We start from the raw sequence: 15,702 nt of genomic DNA, 5'->3' as shown, positions 1-15,702 counted from the left end.
CACATTAGATTTTATTTTGCTTTTCCTACCCTGCGTCTAAACCACCCCCTTCTCCTACTATCTCAATATTTCCCTGTTGAGGTGAAAGTATTAGTGCACCAAAATTCTGTGTGTGCATGTGTGTGTGTGTGTGTGTGTGTGTGTGTCTGAGTGAAACCATGCTAAACCCTCAATTGTACAGTTCATATGAAAGTGAAGTTCACATCACACCTTCCCTCATGCCCTTCTCCTTATTAATAGATTCTTCATCAAAATCACTGATTATGTGAGATAGTAAGCTCCCTCCCCTTTTTCCTTGTTTTGTTGTCTGCTAATATAGTCTCATTTTTTTTTCCTTTTTTTAAAATCACCTCCTTAGGCCACTTTCTCTTTCATTCTCACTATGAGGTCAAAGCTATGTGGGTGGCTGCTCCTGATCAGGACACTGGATAGTCTTTTCTTCCCTCTGAGGCTTCCAAGGTCAAGATTCTGCTTCTTCTATGCCCTCTGGGAACAATTCTTCTCCTACTACTGATCCTCTTCATTGCTGGAGTTTTCTGACTCAGGGCCCTCCTGGAACCTCCCTGAACTTTTGGACTGTTTCCTCTTCTGAAGGTCTTAGCCTCTGCTCATCCTTTTGTGTAAACCTGGACTGGATGAATCAACTTTCTGAAGGATCATTTTGGATTGGGGATTACTGTTTGATCTGGCGATCACGTTAAATCTTTGGTTGAGTAACGGTGAGAGAGTTGGGTCCCCTGCACCTTTAATGTGGCTGTCTTTACCTGGAATAGCAATAAAATGTTAAGTACTTACTATATGCCAGACACTGTAGCAGAGGCTCCACTCCAAATGTTTTTATGGACTATTTGTAAACCTCCCCGTGATAGAGCTTTCCACACTCATTGGTCTTGTCAGCCACAACTGGACACAGAGTACTTTGACCCAAACATAAAAATGGTATTTACATCTTCTTCAAGGACAAAAGACAACAACCAGACAACCAACACAAAATAAACAGAAATTAATTTGGATGGGGAGGGAGAATACACTAACAGCTGAGAAGATCAGCAAAGAGGTAATATAGGAGACTGAACTGAGTTTTGAAGGCACCTAGAAATTCTAAGAGATGGATATGAGGAAAAAGTGTATTCCATAATGGAATACATCCTAAGCAAAGACAGGCATGGGAAATATAATGGCATTTGTGAGGAACAGCCAATTTAACTGGAAGATAGTGGGAGTGAAAGGTGAAATGAGTAATAAGTCTGAAAAGGTGAAATGCAGTCATTTTGAGATGGGAGCTAACCTTATCAAAAAGTTCTTCCTTGATTTTGGAATCAGCTCCTCCTTCTACACTCACATTACTCAATCCAAAGCAGAGAAAAATGACTATGTGTCCTTGTCTTCCATATGATATCCTTTCTGAGCCTTGAGAACTATTCATAATTCATCATTTACCCAGAAAATATTTGGAAAGCATGTGCGTAGCAAATGGGAGATACTTAGGAAATGCTCCTTTCCTTCCTTTTCTCTCCTTTACAATAAAAAACCAAACAATTGTTGATATCAAACAACATATTTTCTTGACCTTCATGGTGCGACAAATTCTACCTGGTGCTTGTACATGTGAGAAATATCACTCCGGTTATCTGGTAATGTATTCTGGCACTATAATTAATGACTATGAATACGTGCTAGCAACTGGAATTACATGCTCCAAATTTACCATCAATAAGACCTGCTCATTCTAGAAGAGACAGAGTTGTGCTTGGTTCCCTCTGGACAGCAGATTAAAGCACCCCAAGCCAAGTATCAAGATGGAGGTATAGGATAATTATCAAAGGAAAAAAGAAATGTAATTAAAATATCCATTTAGTGCTACTATGTGCCACCGTGTTTAGAATTATAGATATAAAAAACAATAATGACACATTCTGTCTTTAAGGATCTTACTTTCTTCTGTGGAAAAAGAGCAGGTATACAGTTAACAGAATATACATACATATACACACACATACACACACATATATATATACATGTATATTTATATAAATGTATTATTTATGTATGCATATATATATATATATATATTCACATACACATGCATATATACCTATATACGTATTGTGTGTGTCTCTAGATATAGATGTAGATATATATTTCAAGGTGGTAATATTGATGACTGGCAGGGTAGGGGAGATAGGTAAAGATTTCACATAAGACATCATTACACTCAAGCCAATCCTTATAGAGAGATAAGGCTTCTAAGAGACAGAAGAGAGGAAGGAGTATATTCTAAGCCTAAAAAACATCCTGGAAAGAGGTAGAAAGTTAGAGGTGGTCCTATCAAGTCTGAGGAACAACAAGCAGTCCAGTTTGCCTGAAACATAAGAGTCTATGATGGGGAGCAATGTGTCTTTAGTGTAGAAAAAGAGATTGGAGTCAGACTGTGAGTGGCTTTAAATACCATATGAAGGAGTTTGTATTTTGTCCTAGAACACACTGTCACCAAAGATTCTTAAACAGAAGAGTGACATGATTAAACTTGTGCCTGGAGGCATCTAAAAGGCTAGAGCACCTAGTAGATATGGCACTGACCCTGGATTCAAGAACTGAGTTCAAATTCAGCATCAGATACTTAATAGCTCTGTGCCCCTGAGCAAGTCACTTAACCCTGATTGCACCCCCACCACAAAAAAAGGAAAGGAATGCAAAAAAGAAAAAAAAACCTATGCTTCAGAGATATCAGTTTAGTAATGGTGTGAAGGATGGGTTCAGGAAGGGAGAGGCTGGAAACAAGGAGATTAATTAGATGACTATTGCTACAGTTCACACAAGAGGTGAGGCAGGCCTGAATTAGGGTAATGGTCATAAAAGTAGAGGGAAAGAAATGCATACAAGCAACACTGTGGACAGAGAATCAACAAAACTAGGTGATTGATTGATATAGGGCACAAGGGGAAGAAAAGACCTAAGGATGACTCAGAGGTTTCAAACCCAGAAGGACAGTGGTACCCTCAACAAAAATAAGAAAAGAAGGAAGGTGGGTTTAGAAGAAGAGAAAATTAATTCTATTTTGGACTTGGTGACTTGAGTTTGAGATGCCTCTGAGGCATTCAAATGCAGATGGAAAGCAGTCACAGTGATATCTGACAGGGATGAAGGAGGAACAGTGATCTGCTTAAAGATGATCATTGAATTTGTAAGAGTTTATAAGACCACTTAAAAGAGTGTAGAAATGGGAGGGGCGGAATAGGAGAGATGCATAAGGTATATCTATTCACAGGGGAGAAATAAGAAGGAAGATGCAACAAAAGAGACTAACAAAAAGCAATCTTCTAGATAGAAGGAGTAACAGGAGAAAATACTGAAACTAAAAAGAGAAAAGTGGAGGAGGATGTAGTCAACAGCATCACAAGCTGCAGAAAGACCAAGAAAGATGAAAACTGAGATTTGGATTTAGCAATCAAGAGACACTTGAAGAACTGATACTATTCAAGGACATCCTTAAGGGTTGAAATAATTGAAAAATTTCTTTAAAAACAAAGAATGGATTTAGGAAGGGTGAATGACATGGAGAGATGTAAGATTTTGACATTCTGCATTTTATACTAGAGCTTGTGTGAAAATTGATGAGATCGAAAATACCAAATAACAAGTGACTACCCTGTGGGTATGTGTGTGTGTGTGTGTGTGTGTGTGTGTGTGTGTGTGTGTGTGTGTGTGAGAGAGAGAGAGAGAGAGAGAGAGAGAGAGAGAGAAGGAGAGAGAGAGAGAGACAGACAGACAGACAGACAGACAGACACAGACAGACAGACAGACAGACAGAGGAGGTGAAAAGGTACAGATCATGGTAGTTGAGGAGTCAATGAAATGGGAAGCCAGGGTGTTTAAGAGATATAAACAGTGTGTGTATGTGTGTCTCCGTGTGTGTGTGTGCGTGTGTGCGTGTGTATATAGGACTATGAGTTTGACAACAATATCTTTGAGAAAAAAGAGACAATGACCTGAGGGATCACAAAATAACTACCACCAGGATCTCAATAGGGTGATCTATTTAGATAGGGCAAAGTGAATGAGACATAGAGGATAGGTCAGATCTCCTAATCTCATAACAAAGGGTTGTAGACACAGGCTGTGGATCCATTCAAGCTCAGAACAGGACTCAGAGTCTCATGGAGTTCATTATTCCAAAAGGATCTCAGGAAAAATTCAACCTAGAGATAAGTGGTGGACAGATGCTAGAAAGTGGAAGAGTTGTATATAAACAAGGGCAATGTGAACAAGATTTACTTGCTAATTTAGATCAAGCTAAATTCTGCATCTCCTCCAGTAAAATCTAAGTTCCTTAAAGGAGACCTTGTTATATTTCTGTGTCTGTGTCCTCAGCACCTTACACAAAGTGTTGCACATAGTAAGCACTTAATGAGTACTTCTTAAACTGATGTGAGTACTCCCTGCCACTGGTGAACTTTTATAGCGCTTATTCTCTGATATTTCTGACCACCAAAGTAGTTATTGGCACAGAAAATAGCCAATGGAATGTCTTACCATGAAGAGGAGGACTCCATTTCAAGGTTCTAATGCGGGGAGGGACCCCAAACCCTCAGGAAATGGTGTCTAAGGTGTGTCAAAGCTGGTGTATCATAATCACACTAAATCATTCACATTGTGTCCCTTAATCCATGTGAATCCCTCTCAAACAGCAGCATTAGATTCAACACACATGTGTATACTGAACACCTCCCAAATAAAATCAAAGAATCCAAATCACTGAAACTCAGTGTTAAAAGTAATCTTAAGGAGGTCACTGTCCAGTTCACAGACTCCTCCACTCCAAGCACTGCTCTTCTACTTGGAGATTTCACTGTTTATGTCCTTCACACGTGGACTTTATAGTTGTTCTAGTCAACTTATACTGAACATCCCTCCAAAAGTGATTATTCAGTCCCCACTTGAAGCACAAACCTGAGCACAGTTACCAGATTAGTAACTTAGAGGAAAACTGACAGAGATTCCTGAAACATTCAGAAAAGGTAGGATGTCCCTCTTACAGACCAGGCCAATATCAGCCATAATCTCTCAGGAATCTCCCCTCTGGGCAAAAGATCTAGGGGTTCAGGCCACATAGGTCCCCTCCTCAGTTTAAAAGGCCAGGTCATGAGGGTCATGATGAAGAATACTAACCATGCAGAATGAGTTACATTTCCAGACAAAGTCAATATAGGAATAAGTTTTCATTGATCTACATATTTGAAACAGTGACTGTGATTTTGTTATGCCTTCAGGGCAAGAAGGAAGAACAAATAAAAGTGGTTGGTAGTTGAAAATATAATTATTAACAAAAATAAAGATCAGGAATCATGTATCAACTTACCAAAAACGAAGCGCAGCAAAGCAATGGACCATGCAGGGTCTTCAAAGGTGTTTTGTTATCTTGCGCCTCATGGCTCCCATGACCTCTTTGTTCCTCAGGGTATAGATAAAAGGGTTGAACATGGGAGTTACAACTGTGTAGAAAAGGGAGATGATTTGGTCCCTGTCCTGAGTAGCATTGGCATTGGGTCTCATGTAGATAATGGTCCCAGTGCCAAAGAATAGTGTGACAACCAGTAAGTGTGAAGAGCAGGTAGAGAAGACTTTTTGGCGACCATGAGCAGAGGCTACTCCAAGGATGGTAATGAGAATTCTAACATAGGAAAACAGGATAAGAGCAAAGGGAGTCATGATAAAGAGCAGAGTGACAGCAAGATTCCCAACCTCCCCCCAGAATGTGTCTCCATTTGCCAGTCTCAAAACAGGCAAAATGTCACACAGGAAGTGATGAATAATGTTAGTACCATGATATGGCAAGGTAAAGATGAATATGGAGTGGGTGGTGCCTGTGATGATGCCCATTAGATAGGAAGCACCTACCATACCCACACATATCTGCTGATTCATCAGCATGGCATAATGCAGGGGTTGACAAATGGCAGCATAACGGTCATAGGCCATGGCAGTGAGCAGGAAACATTCAGCAATGCCAAAGAGGGCAAAGAAATACATCTGAGTGAAGCAACTGCCAGGAGACATGACAGGATGTGAGAAGAGGAGATCAGTCAGCATCCTAGGCACAATAGTTGTAGTGTAGAGTATCTCTACCATAGATAGGTGTCGAAGGAAAAAGTACATGGGAGTGCTCAGGGCTGGGTCCAGCAGGGTAAGGATGATGATCAGAGAGTTGCCTAACAAAGTGACCAAATAGACAAACAGCACTCCCCAAAAGAGAACACCCTGGTAGGCCCCCAAATATGAGAATCCCAACAAAATAAACTCAGTCACTGTTGTCCCATTAGCATCATCCATGTCCCTAAATCTGCATCCAGGGAAAGGATGAAAAAGGAGTTGTTCGTAGGCCCAAAGAAGAAAAAGAAATAGAAAAACTGCTTCAGTAAGAGAGATCTAGGTGATAGAAGACAAGAATTTTCCAAGTGTGGAGATGGTGATGGATGAGGACTGAGATATTAGAATGTCCTATCTGAGAATAATATAATACAAATCATATTTTAACTTATCAAAAGTAAATATGGTCTAGCCTGGAAACAGGTTGCTGTATGTAACATCAAGGTGTTTTTTTCCACCTCACAAAACTCTCGTTTAATATGGGCAAAAAGCTCAGTCTTTCAGTATTAAAGGTAATGGAATATGTGAACAGATATAGAAAGGAATAGAGAAATATGAGAGGGTGAGAAAAGAGAGGAAGAAAAGAAAAGATGAGAAAGAGGAGAGAGGAGAGGAGGAAAGAGATAAAAAGAAAAAGTATGAAGACAGCACAAAATAAAGAGAGGAACACTTTGAAGCAGACAGAGTGACACGTAAAATAAAGAGAAAGAGTAGGGGAAGCTTTATACTTTAGATATGATTCCCATCACCCATGGGTGACACTCCTGAAACCCCAATTAGAGGTAACAACTGTTACCAGCCATTCCCATGTGATTCTCTTGTTTATTGTCCCTGAGCCAAAACCCACGGGGAAAAATGATGCCCAAAGTGGGAAGCAGGAAAAAGGGAAATCAGACTGTAATCTAGAAGAAAGAAGGAAGTGAGAAGGGAAACTCTGTCCTTAGGCTCTGACTCTCCCAAGGAGAAGTAAACAGTAGCTACTCAATTCCTTCTACTACATGAGTTACCTGCAAGGTAGGTATAGAGGTCTGGGTCAGGAGACACATCAGTCTCATCTCTGTCACCCATACTCCACCAAAAAGATTAGAGAGGGAGAAAATATCTCAAGCCTATGGAGGAGTGTTGCAGAAAGAGGCAAATACACACCCAGTGTGACCCACTGAGTCTGAGGTAGATGCCCTTGGAGGATGTTGGGAAATGTGAATTCTCAAGATGCATGCCTGCTGGTCAAGATGGAAATCATGTAGTTTTCCTCCCCTCAGCCTTTAGGCAGTTAACACTCAACACATACTGAAGCAACCAGAATTTGATGGACAAACAAGACTTCTTCTCTTGATACAAAGTGAGGAAGATGCAAGCCCACATTGCTCTTAAGAATGTGGAACTGAGGAAAATTTTTTTGAAAAATCAATTCAAGGCAAGTTGGCCAGAAGCTTGGCAGACAAATGGCATGACAGCAAGGCAATTGTGATGGGAATCTAGAGATAGCCATAGTTACCACTATAAGCTGGAAGGTTAGAGTAAAAAGAAGAATACAGGCAAGAGGAAAGTGGGAGATGCCACCAGCAGAAGTAATGTTGGGGCCTTCCTGACACAGCAGCTGCCAGTTTCAGCCACTACCACTGCCAGTAAATTGGCAGTGGAGGAAAAGCTAAGATACTAAGACAAGGAGAGTAACTAAAACTGGGCAATGCAGGCAATACTGAGAGTTTTGATGCTCTTGCATGAGCTAGGTTCTTCCATCTAGCTCTCATCTGGATTAGCAGAGATCTCCCTTCCATGGACTAGGTTATTCTTCTATGACCAGAGATACAAGCTTCCCTGACATGGACTGAAGCATTTCTTTCCATCTCCTAATGGAGAGCCACTCAAACTGTAAGTGCAATCACTCCAAAATCTGAAAGGGAAACATGTTAACACTTTGCTGCCTTGGTGAGATTGGTGACCTTGCACAGCACTCCCTCACTCAAAACAAAGTCAGGTGCAAGTCATGTCATCTTTTCTCTGATGTCATGATCTTCTTCAGAAATTAAGAACAGACAGAGAGTGTGAGTAGACAGAGCTTCCTGAGTGAGGACCCAGCTAGCTGGGTAGCCCAACTTATCCTCTCCCTTCAGTCTCCCTCTACACTTCCTTTGGAATTTGGGGGTTTACTGGCTAGATGTGCTTCCTTCCTTCCTTCTCATTCCAAAAACATTAAACATAGGGTACTCTAAAGCCCATGGGCTGGACAACAATAGATCCCTTTCTAAGCTCCACTTAATGGCTGCCTTAAGACTGAGAAGCACTAGTAACATTTTCAGTTGGTTGAGTGGTTTTTCCTTGTGTTCATCCAAAGGGCAATTACCTGACTGCTTCTTAAAGAGGCCTATTCACTCAATGGGCATTACCTCACTCTAAGTGAGTACCTGAAAAGGCCAGCCTTAAAAGGCCAATGTCTCCCACTGTATCCTGGACCATCTCCAGTCATCCTGATGAATATGTAGTTACTGGACTCAGATGGCTTAGGAGGAGATAGTGAGGTTGGGAACCTTGCACAGCCCTCCATCACTCAAAACAAAGTCATCTTCAGACATGAAGGATGAATTTAGTTATCTGCTCCTTACATTCTGAAATGTCATCATGTGGCTTGATGGAAACTTAATTGACCAGGGGTGACCTAATCAACCCCTCCACACAGATTACCCAAAACATATATTATATAAGCTGTATACAGTTGGTGATATATGCATGTGAATATATATATATATACATATATATACACACATATATATATATATATATATACATATATCACTTTAAAGTTAACAAAGCACCTTTCTTACCGCAGTCTGTGAATTAATGTATTAATATTTACATGAAAACTGTCCATGGATTTTTAATAGAAATTAATGCTGACATTTGTTTAAGTTTTTCAACTACGGGACAGAGTCAAGATGGGGGTGTAGAAGGATGGACCTCCTCTAGCCCTCCCCTGAGAGCCCATAAAATACCTGTGAAAAAACTCTAAACAAGTTCTAGAGCAGCAGAAGGCACAAAACAGCACAGTGAAAGAGATTTCCTTCTCCAAGAGAGCCTGGAAGGCTGAAAGGAAAGGTCTGTTTCACCAGGCTTAGACAGGAGCTCAGCTTAGTCTTGACCATACAGTATAGACAGTAATGTAGCAGGTTTCAGGGAGTGAAATCGTGAGTAGCAGCTGTAATTCCTAGATTTCACACACACAAACATCAAAAACAGCTTCAAAGATCAGTAAGAAAGCTCTTTCCTCTAGGTGAGAGAGGAGTGTGGTCTGGCCCCAGCCCTGAACCAAAGGTGGCAGCACCATCCACTTTCAGAGCCCTTGCTTGAAAAACCCTGGGGGAATTAAAGATCTGATGTGGATCTCAGTTCTAACTGGCAGTCCTGGGGTGAGGCAGAGAGCTGACATGGTGGAACTGGTGGTGGCTGTGGAGAGGGAATCTTACTTACAGATCCTGGGCAGAAAAAAGTACTTGTGGTTGCTCACAGACCAGAACACAGGCCAGGAGAGGAGTAAATGCTTCTCCCTTGACTGTGCCACCTTGGAGGAACTGTGAACTTACAGGTCCCAGAGTATACCTCCACTTGACAAAGGACTCAAAAGTCAAGTAACTGGTTGGGAAAATGACCAAAAAAAAAAGGAAAAAATAAGACTATAGAAGGTGACTTACCTGGTGAAAATATATTTTCTTCCATCCTTTTAGATGAGGAACAACAATGCATACCATCAGAGGAAAATATAAAAGTCAAGGCTTCTACATTCAAAACTTCCAAAAAAATATATGCAATGGTTTCAGGCCATGGAAGAACTCAAGAAGTATTTTGAAAATAAAGTAAGAGATGTGGAGGAAAAATTGGGAAGAGAAATTAGAGTAATGAAAGGAAATCATTAAAAGAGAGTCAACAGCTTGCTAAAAGAGATCCAAAATATGCGGAATAAAATAACACCTTTACAATACACTAACGCAAATGGTAAAAGAGGTGTAAAAAGACAATGAGGATAAGAATGCCTGAAAAACAGAATTGGCCAAATGGAAAGTGAGATTCAAAAGTTTACTGAAGCAAATAGTTCATTAAGAATGAGACTGGAGCAGATGGAAACTAATTACTTTATGAGGAAATAATAAATTATAAAAACAAAACCAAAAGAATGAAAAAAAAAGAAGACAATGTGAAATATCTCATTTGAAAAACAAAGGACCTGGATGTTAGATCCAGGACATATAATTTTAAAATTATTGATGTACCTGAAAACCATGATCAAAGAAAGAGCCAAGTATTGTTTTCCAAGAAATTATCAAGGGAAACTGCCCTAATATTCTAGAATGAGAGGGTAAAATAGAAATGGAAAGATTTCACTGATATCACCTTCTGAGTGAAATCCCAAAAGAAAAGCTCTCAGGAATATTAAGTCAAATTCCAGAGTTCCCAGGTCAAGGAGAAAATATTACAAGCAGTCAGAAGGAAACAATTCAAGTATTGCATAAATACAGTCAGGATAGCACAGATTTTAGCAGCTTCTACACTACGGGCTGAAAGGGCTTAGAATATGATATTCCAGAAGCCAAAGGAGATAGGAGTAAAACCAGTAATCACCTACACAGCAAAACTGAGTGTAATACTTCAGGTTAAAAAAATGGAATTTCAATGAAATAGAGGACTTCCTAACTTTCTTGTTGAAAAGAGCAGAGCTGAATAGAAAATTTGATTTTCAAATACAAGCATCCAAAGAAAAACTAAAAGGTAAATAGGAAGGAAAAGCCTTAAGGAACTCATTAAAGTTGAAATGTTTACGTTACTACATGGGAAGATGTTATTTGAAAATCATTAGACCTTTTTCACTATTAGGATAGTTAGTCAAAAATTTTTCACTTCTCCATAAATCCATGGTGTCCATGGTGTCAGTCTTTATACCTAGATCGTGTACTGATTTGGACTTTATTCTTGTGTATGGTGTCAGGCATGGGTCTATGCCTAGTTTCCACCACATGTTTATCCACTTTTTCTAGCAATTTTTGTCGAACAGTGAGTTCTTATCACAGAAGCTGGGATCCTTGGTTTTATCAAATAGGAGGTTGCTGTATTTCTTGCCCACTGTGTCTTGAGTACCTAGCCTATTTCACTCATCTGCCCTTCTGTTTCTTAGCCAATACCAAGTGGTTTTGATAATTGCTGCTTTATAATACAATTTGAGATTTGGTAGAGCTAGGCCACCTTCCTTAGCATTTCTTTGCATTAGTCCCTTTGACATTCTGGAACTTTTGTTCTTCCAGATGAATTTTAATATTATTCTATCCACCTCTAGAAAATAATTATCTGATAGTTTAACTGGTATGGCACTAAATAAGTAAATTAAGTTACGTAGAATTGTCATTTTTATTATATTGGCTGGGCCTACCCATGAGCAACTGATATTTTTCCACTTAATCTGACTTTATTTGTGCAAGAAGTGTCTTGTAATTGTGTTCATATAGTCCTTGGGTTTGTTTTGGCAGGTAAACTCCCAAATACTTTATAGCGTCTACCCTAGCTTTAAATGGGATTTCTCCTCCTATCTCTTGCTCTTGTACTTTGTTACTAATATATAGAAATGCAGAAGATTTGTGTGGGTTTATTTTGTATCTTGCCACTTTGCCAAAGTTGTTTATTATTTCAAGTAGCTTTCACTTGAATCTCTGGGATTCTCTAAGTATATCGTCATATCATCTGCAAGGAGTGATAACTTAGTGTTTTTCTTGCCTGTTTTTATTCCTTCAATTTCTTTATCTTGTCTAATTGCTACAGCTAACATTTCTAGTACAATATTGAATAATAGTGATGATAATGGACATCCTTGTTTCATCCCTGATCTTATTGGAAATGCATGCATCTTATCTCTATTGCATATAATGCTTGCTGAAGGTTTTAGGAAGATACTGCTTATTATTTTATGGAAAATTCCCTTTATTCCTATGTTCTCCAACGTTTTTAATAGGAATGGGTGTTGTACTTTACCGAAAGCTTTTTCTGCATGTATTGAGATAATCATGTGATTTTTATTAATTTTGTTATTTATATGATCAATAATACTAATAATTTTCCTAATATTGAACCAGCCCTACATTCCTGGTATGAATCCTACCTGATCATAGTGTATTATTCTTGTGATAAGTTGCTGTATTCATTTTGCTAAAATCTTATTTAAAATTTTTGCATCTATATTCCTTAGAGAAATTGGTCTATAATTTTCTTTCTCTGTTTTGTCTCTTCCAGATTTAGGTATAAAACCATATTTGTATCATAAAAAGAATCTAGGAGGACTCCTTCTTCCCCAATTTTCAAAAATAGCCTATATAGTATTGGAAGTAACTGTTCTTTAAATGTTTGATAGAATTCACTTGTAAATCCATCCGGCCCTGGAGATTTTTTTCTCTAGGGAGGTCATTGATGACTTGTTCAATTTCTTTTTCTGAGATGAGGTTGTTTCAGTATTCAACTTCCTCTTCTGTTAATCTGGGCAATTTGTATCTTTTAAAATATTCATCCATCTCATTTAGATTGTCGAATTTGTGGGCATAAGTTTGGGCAAAGTAATTTCTAATTATTGTTTTAATTTCCTCCTCGTTGGAGGTGAGTTCACCCCTTTCATTTCTGATATCAGTAATTAATTTTCTTCTTTCTTGTTTTTATCAAATTGACCAAAGGTTTATCAATTTTATTAGTTTTTTCATAAAACCAACTATTGGTTTTATTTATTAATTCAATAGTTTTCTTAATGCCAATTTTATTAATCTCTCCTTTGGTTTTTAGTATTTCTAATTTGTTATTTACTTGAGGATTTTCAATTTGTTCTTTTTCTAGCTTTTTCACCTGCATGCCCAAGTCACTGATCTCCTCTTTCTCTATTTTATTCATGTAGGCATTCAATTCAAAAATATAAAACTTCCCCTAAAAACTGCTTTTTCAGTATCCCATGAGATTTGGTAGTTTGTCTCATTGTTGTCACTCTCTTAAATGAAGTTGTTTGTTTCTCTGATTTGTTGTTTGATTCATTTCTTTTTTTGGATTATATTAATTAGTTTCCAATTAATTTTTGGTTTATCTTTCCATGGCGTTTTTTTAGATATAATTTTTACTGCATTATGATCTGAGAAGGATTCCTTGATTATCTCTGTCTTTCTGCGCTGAATTGTGAGGTTTTTATGCCTTAGAACATGGTCAATTTTTGCATATGTGCCATGTACCACTGAGAAAATGGTACATTCCTTTCTATCCCCATTCAATTTTCTCCAGAGATCTATCATAGCTGTCTTATCTTATCTTATCTCTCTGGATAACTCCTTAACTTCTTTCTTGTTTATTTTGAGGTTAGATTTATGAAGTTCAGAGAAAGGGAGGTTGAGGTCCCCCTGCTAGTATAGTTTTCCGTCTATTTCTTCCTGCAACTACTGCAACCTCTCTTCTAAGAATCTACATGCTGTATCACTTGGAGCATACATGTTTAGTAACGATATTACTTCATTGTCTATGGTGCCTTTTAGCAGGGTATAGTTTCCTTCCTTATCTCTTTTGATCAGGTCTATTTCTGCTTTTTCTTTGCCTGAGATTAGGACTGCTACCCGTGCTTTTCTTATGTCAGCTGAAGCCCAATATATACTGCTCCAACCTTTAACTTTTATCCTTTGTGCATCACCCCATTTCAAATGTATTTCTTGTAAAAAACATATTGTTGGATTAGGGCTTTTAATTCATTCTGCTATCCATCTCCATTTTAGTGGAGATCTCATTCCATTTACATTTACAGTTATGATTACAATCTGTGTCTTTCCCTCTATCCTCTTTTCCACCATTTGTTCTTTTAGTTCTCCCATCCCCCTTCCCCTCCTCAATAGAGTTTTCACTTTTGACCACCACCTTCTGTAGCCTTCCCTTCCTTCTTTCAGTCCCCTTCCCTTTTACTCCCCTTTACCCTTATTGCTTCTTCCCTCCCTTTTATCTTCCCCTCTCCTTTCTTCCCCCTTCCCCTCCTACTGCCTATAGAACTAGGTAGATTTACATCTTAATTAAGTTTATTGTTCCCTCATTGAACCAAATCAGATGAGAGTACCTCTCAAACAATGTTCATCTCCCTCCCCTGTTTCCCTTTAGTATAATATAATTTTGTACCACTTTCTGTGATGTAATTTACCATTTTCTGCTTCTTTCTTTTCACATTTCCTGTTACAATCCATTCAAATGCTTAAATCACATTTTTATCACCACATCATTTACTTTATACCTGTTCCCTCTATCTCTGTATATCCCTTTTATATTTCATAACAGATGTACAATTCTCAAGATTAACAAGTATCATCTTCCCTTATAGGGAGGTAAACAGTTTGCCCAAGTTGAGTTACAAGTTTTTCTTTCTCCTGTTTACCTTTTTATACCTCTCCTGAGACCTTTGTTTGAAGATAGATTTTCTATTGAGTCCTGGCCTTTTTGTTAGGAAGATGTGGAAATTATTTATTTGTTTGAATGTCCATCTTCTTGCCTAAAATGTTATGCTGAATTTTGCTGGGTAATTGATCCTTGGTGGTAGTCCCGGCTCCTTTGCCTTATGGAATATCATATTTTACTTCCTTAGATCTTTTAATGTAGAAACTTCAAGGTCCTGTGTGATCCTGACTGTAGCTCCTCGATATTTGAATGGTTTCTTTCTGACTGCCTGTTGAATTTTCTAGTTCACCTTGTAGTTCTGGAATTTGGCAACAATACTTCTTGGTGTTTTTCGTTTGGGATCCCTTTTGGGAAGTGAACAGTGGATTCTTTAGATGATTATTTTGTCCTTTGAATCTAGCACTACTGGGCAGTTTTCCTTGATGATTTCTTGGAAGATATTGTCCAGACTACTTTTTTTTAATCATGGCTTTCTGATAGACCAGTAGTTCTTAAATTTTGTCTCCTAGATTTATTTTCCAGGTCAGTTGCTTTTCCAAGTAGATATTTTACATTTTCTTCTGTCTTTTCATTCTTTAGATTTTAACTGATTCTTGATATCTCATAGTATCATTAGTTTTAACTTGACCAATTCTTATTTTTATCAAATTGTTTTCTTCAGTTAGCTTTTGCATCTCCTTTTCCATCTGTCCAATTATTCTGTTTAAAGGATTATTTTCTCCAGTTAGTTTTTGCACTTCCTTTTCCATTTGTCCAATTTTCCCAGTTAGGTTTTTTGCTTCCTTTTCCATTTGTTCAATTTTCCTTTTTAAAGAGCTATTCTTTTATAGTTTTAAAATCATTGGCCAGTTTTTCTTTTATATCCTTCTTCAGACGTTCCAGGTAATCTAGTTGTGCTTGTGAGAAATTCATAGTCCCATATGAGGTTTCAGATGGAAGTACAGTCTCAGCTCTAACCTCTTTGGTGTTTGTGTTTTGGTCCTTATCCCCATAGAAAGATTCTATGGTTTTTTCACTTTTCGTCTGCTTTTTCCGATTCATGATGTTGGCTGAGTGTTGTAGCTTTTGGTTCTTTCAGTCAGAAGGTACAGATCTTTAAGTTGAGCTGATGTGTGTCTG

The 15,702-nt window shown here is 38.2% G+C and overlaps 1 protein-coding gene across 1 annotated transcript; it reads right to left on the bottom strand.

Moving 5' to 3' along the window:
• Positions 1-5,400: 5,400 nt before the first annotated feature.
• Positions 5,401-6,330, bottom strand: LOC140531428 (olfactory receptor 10P22-like). The gene has a single exon (XM_072650376.1). The coding sequence runs from the start codon at positions 6,328-6,330 to the stop codon at positions 5,401-5,403; it is 930 nt and encodes a 309-aa protein (XP_072506477.1).
• Positions 6,331-15,702: the final 9,372 nt, after the last annotated feature.

This window comes from Notamacropus eugenii, chromosome 3, assembly GCF_028372415.1.
Source record: "Notamacropus eugenii isolate mMacEug1 chromosome 3, mMacEug1.pri_v2, whole genome shotgun sequence".
Classification (NCBI taxonomy): Eukaryota; Metazoa; Chordata; class Mammalia; order Diprotodontia; family Macropodidae; genus Notamacropus; species Notamacropus eugenii.
The sequence above is the reverse complement of the archived record's forward strand: the minus strand, read 5'-3'. Positions and strand labels throughout refer to the sequence as shown.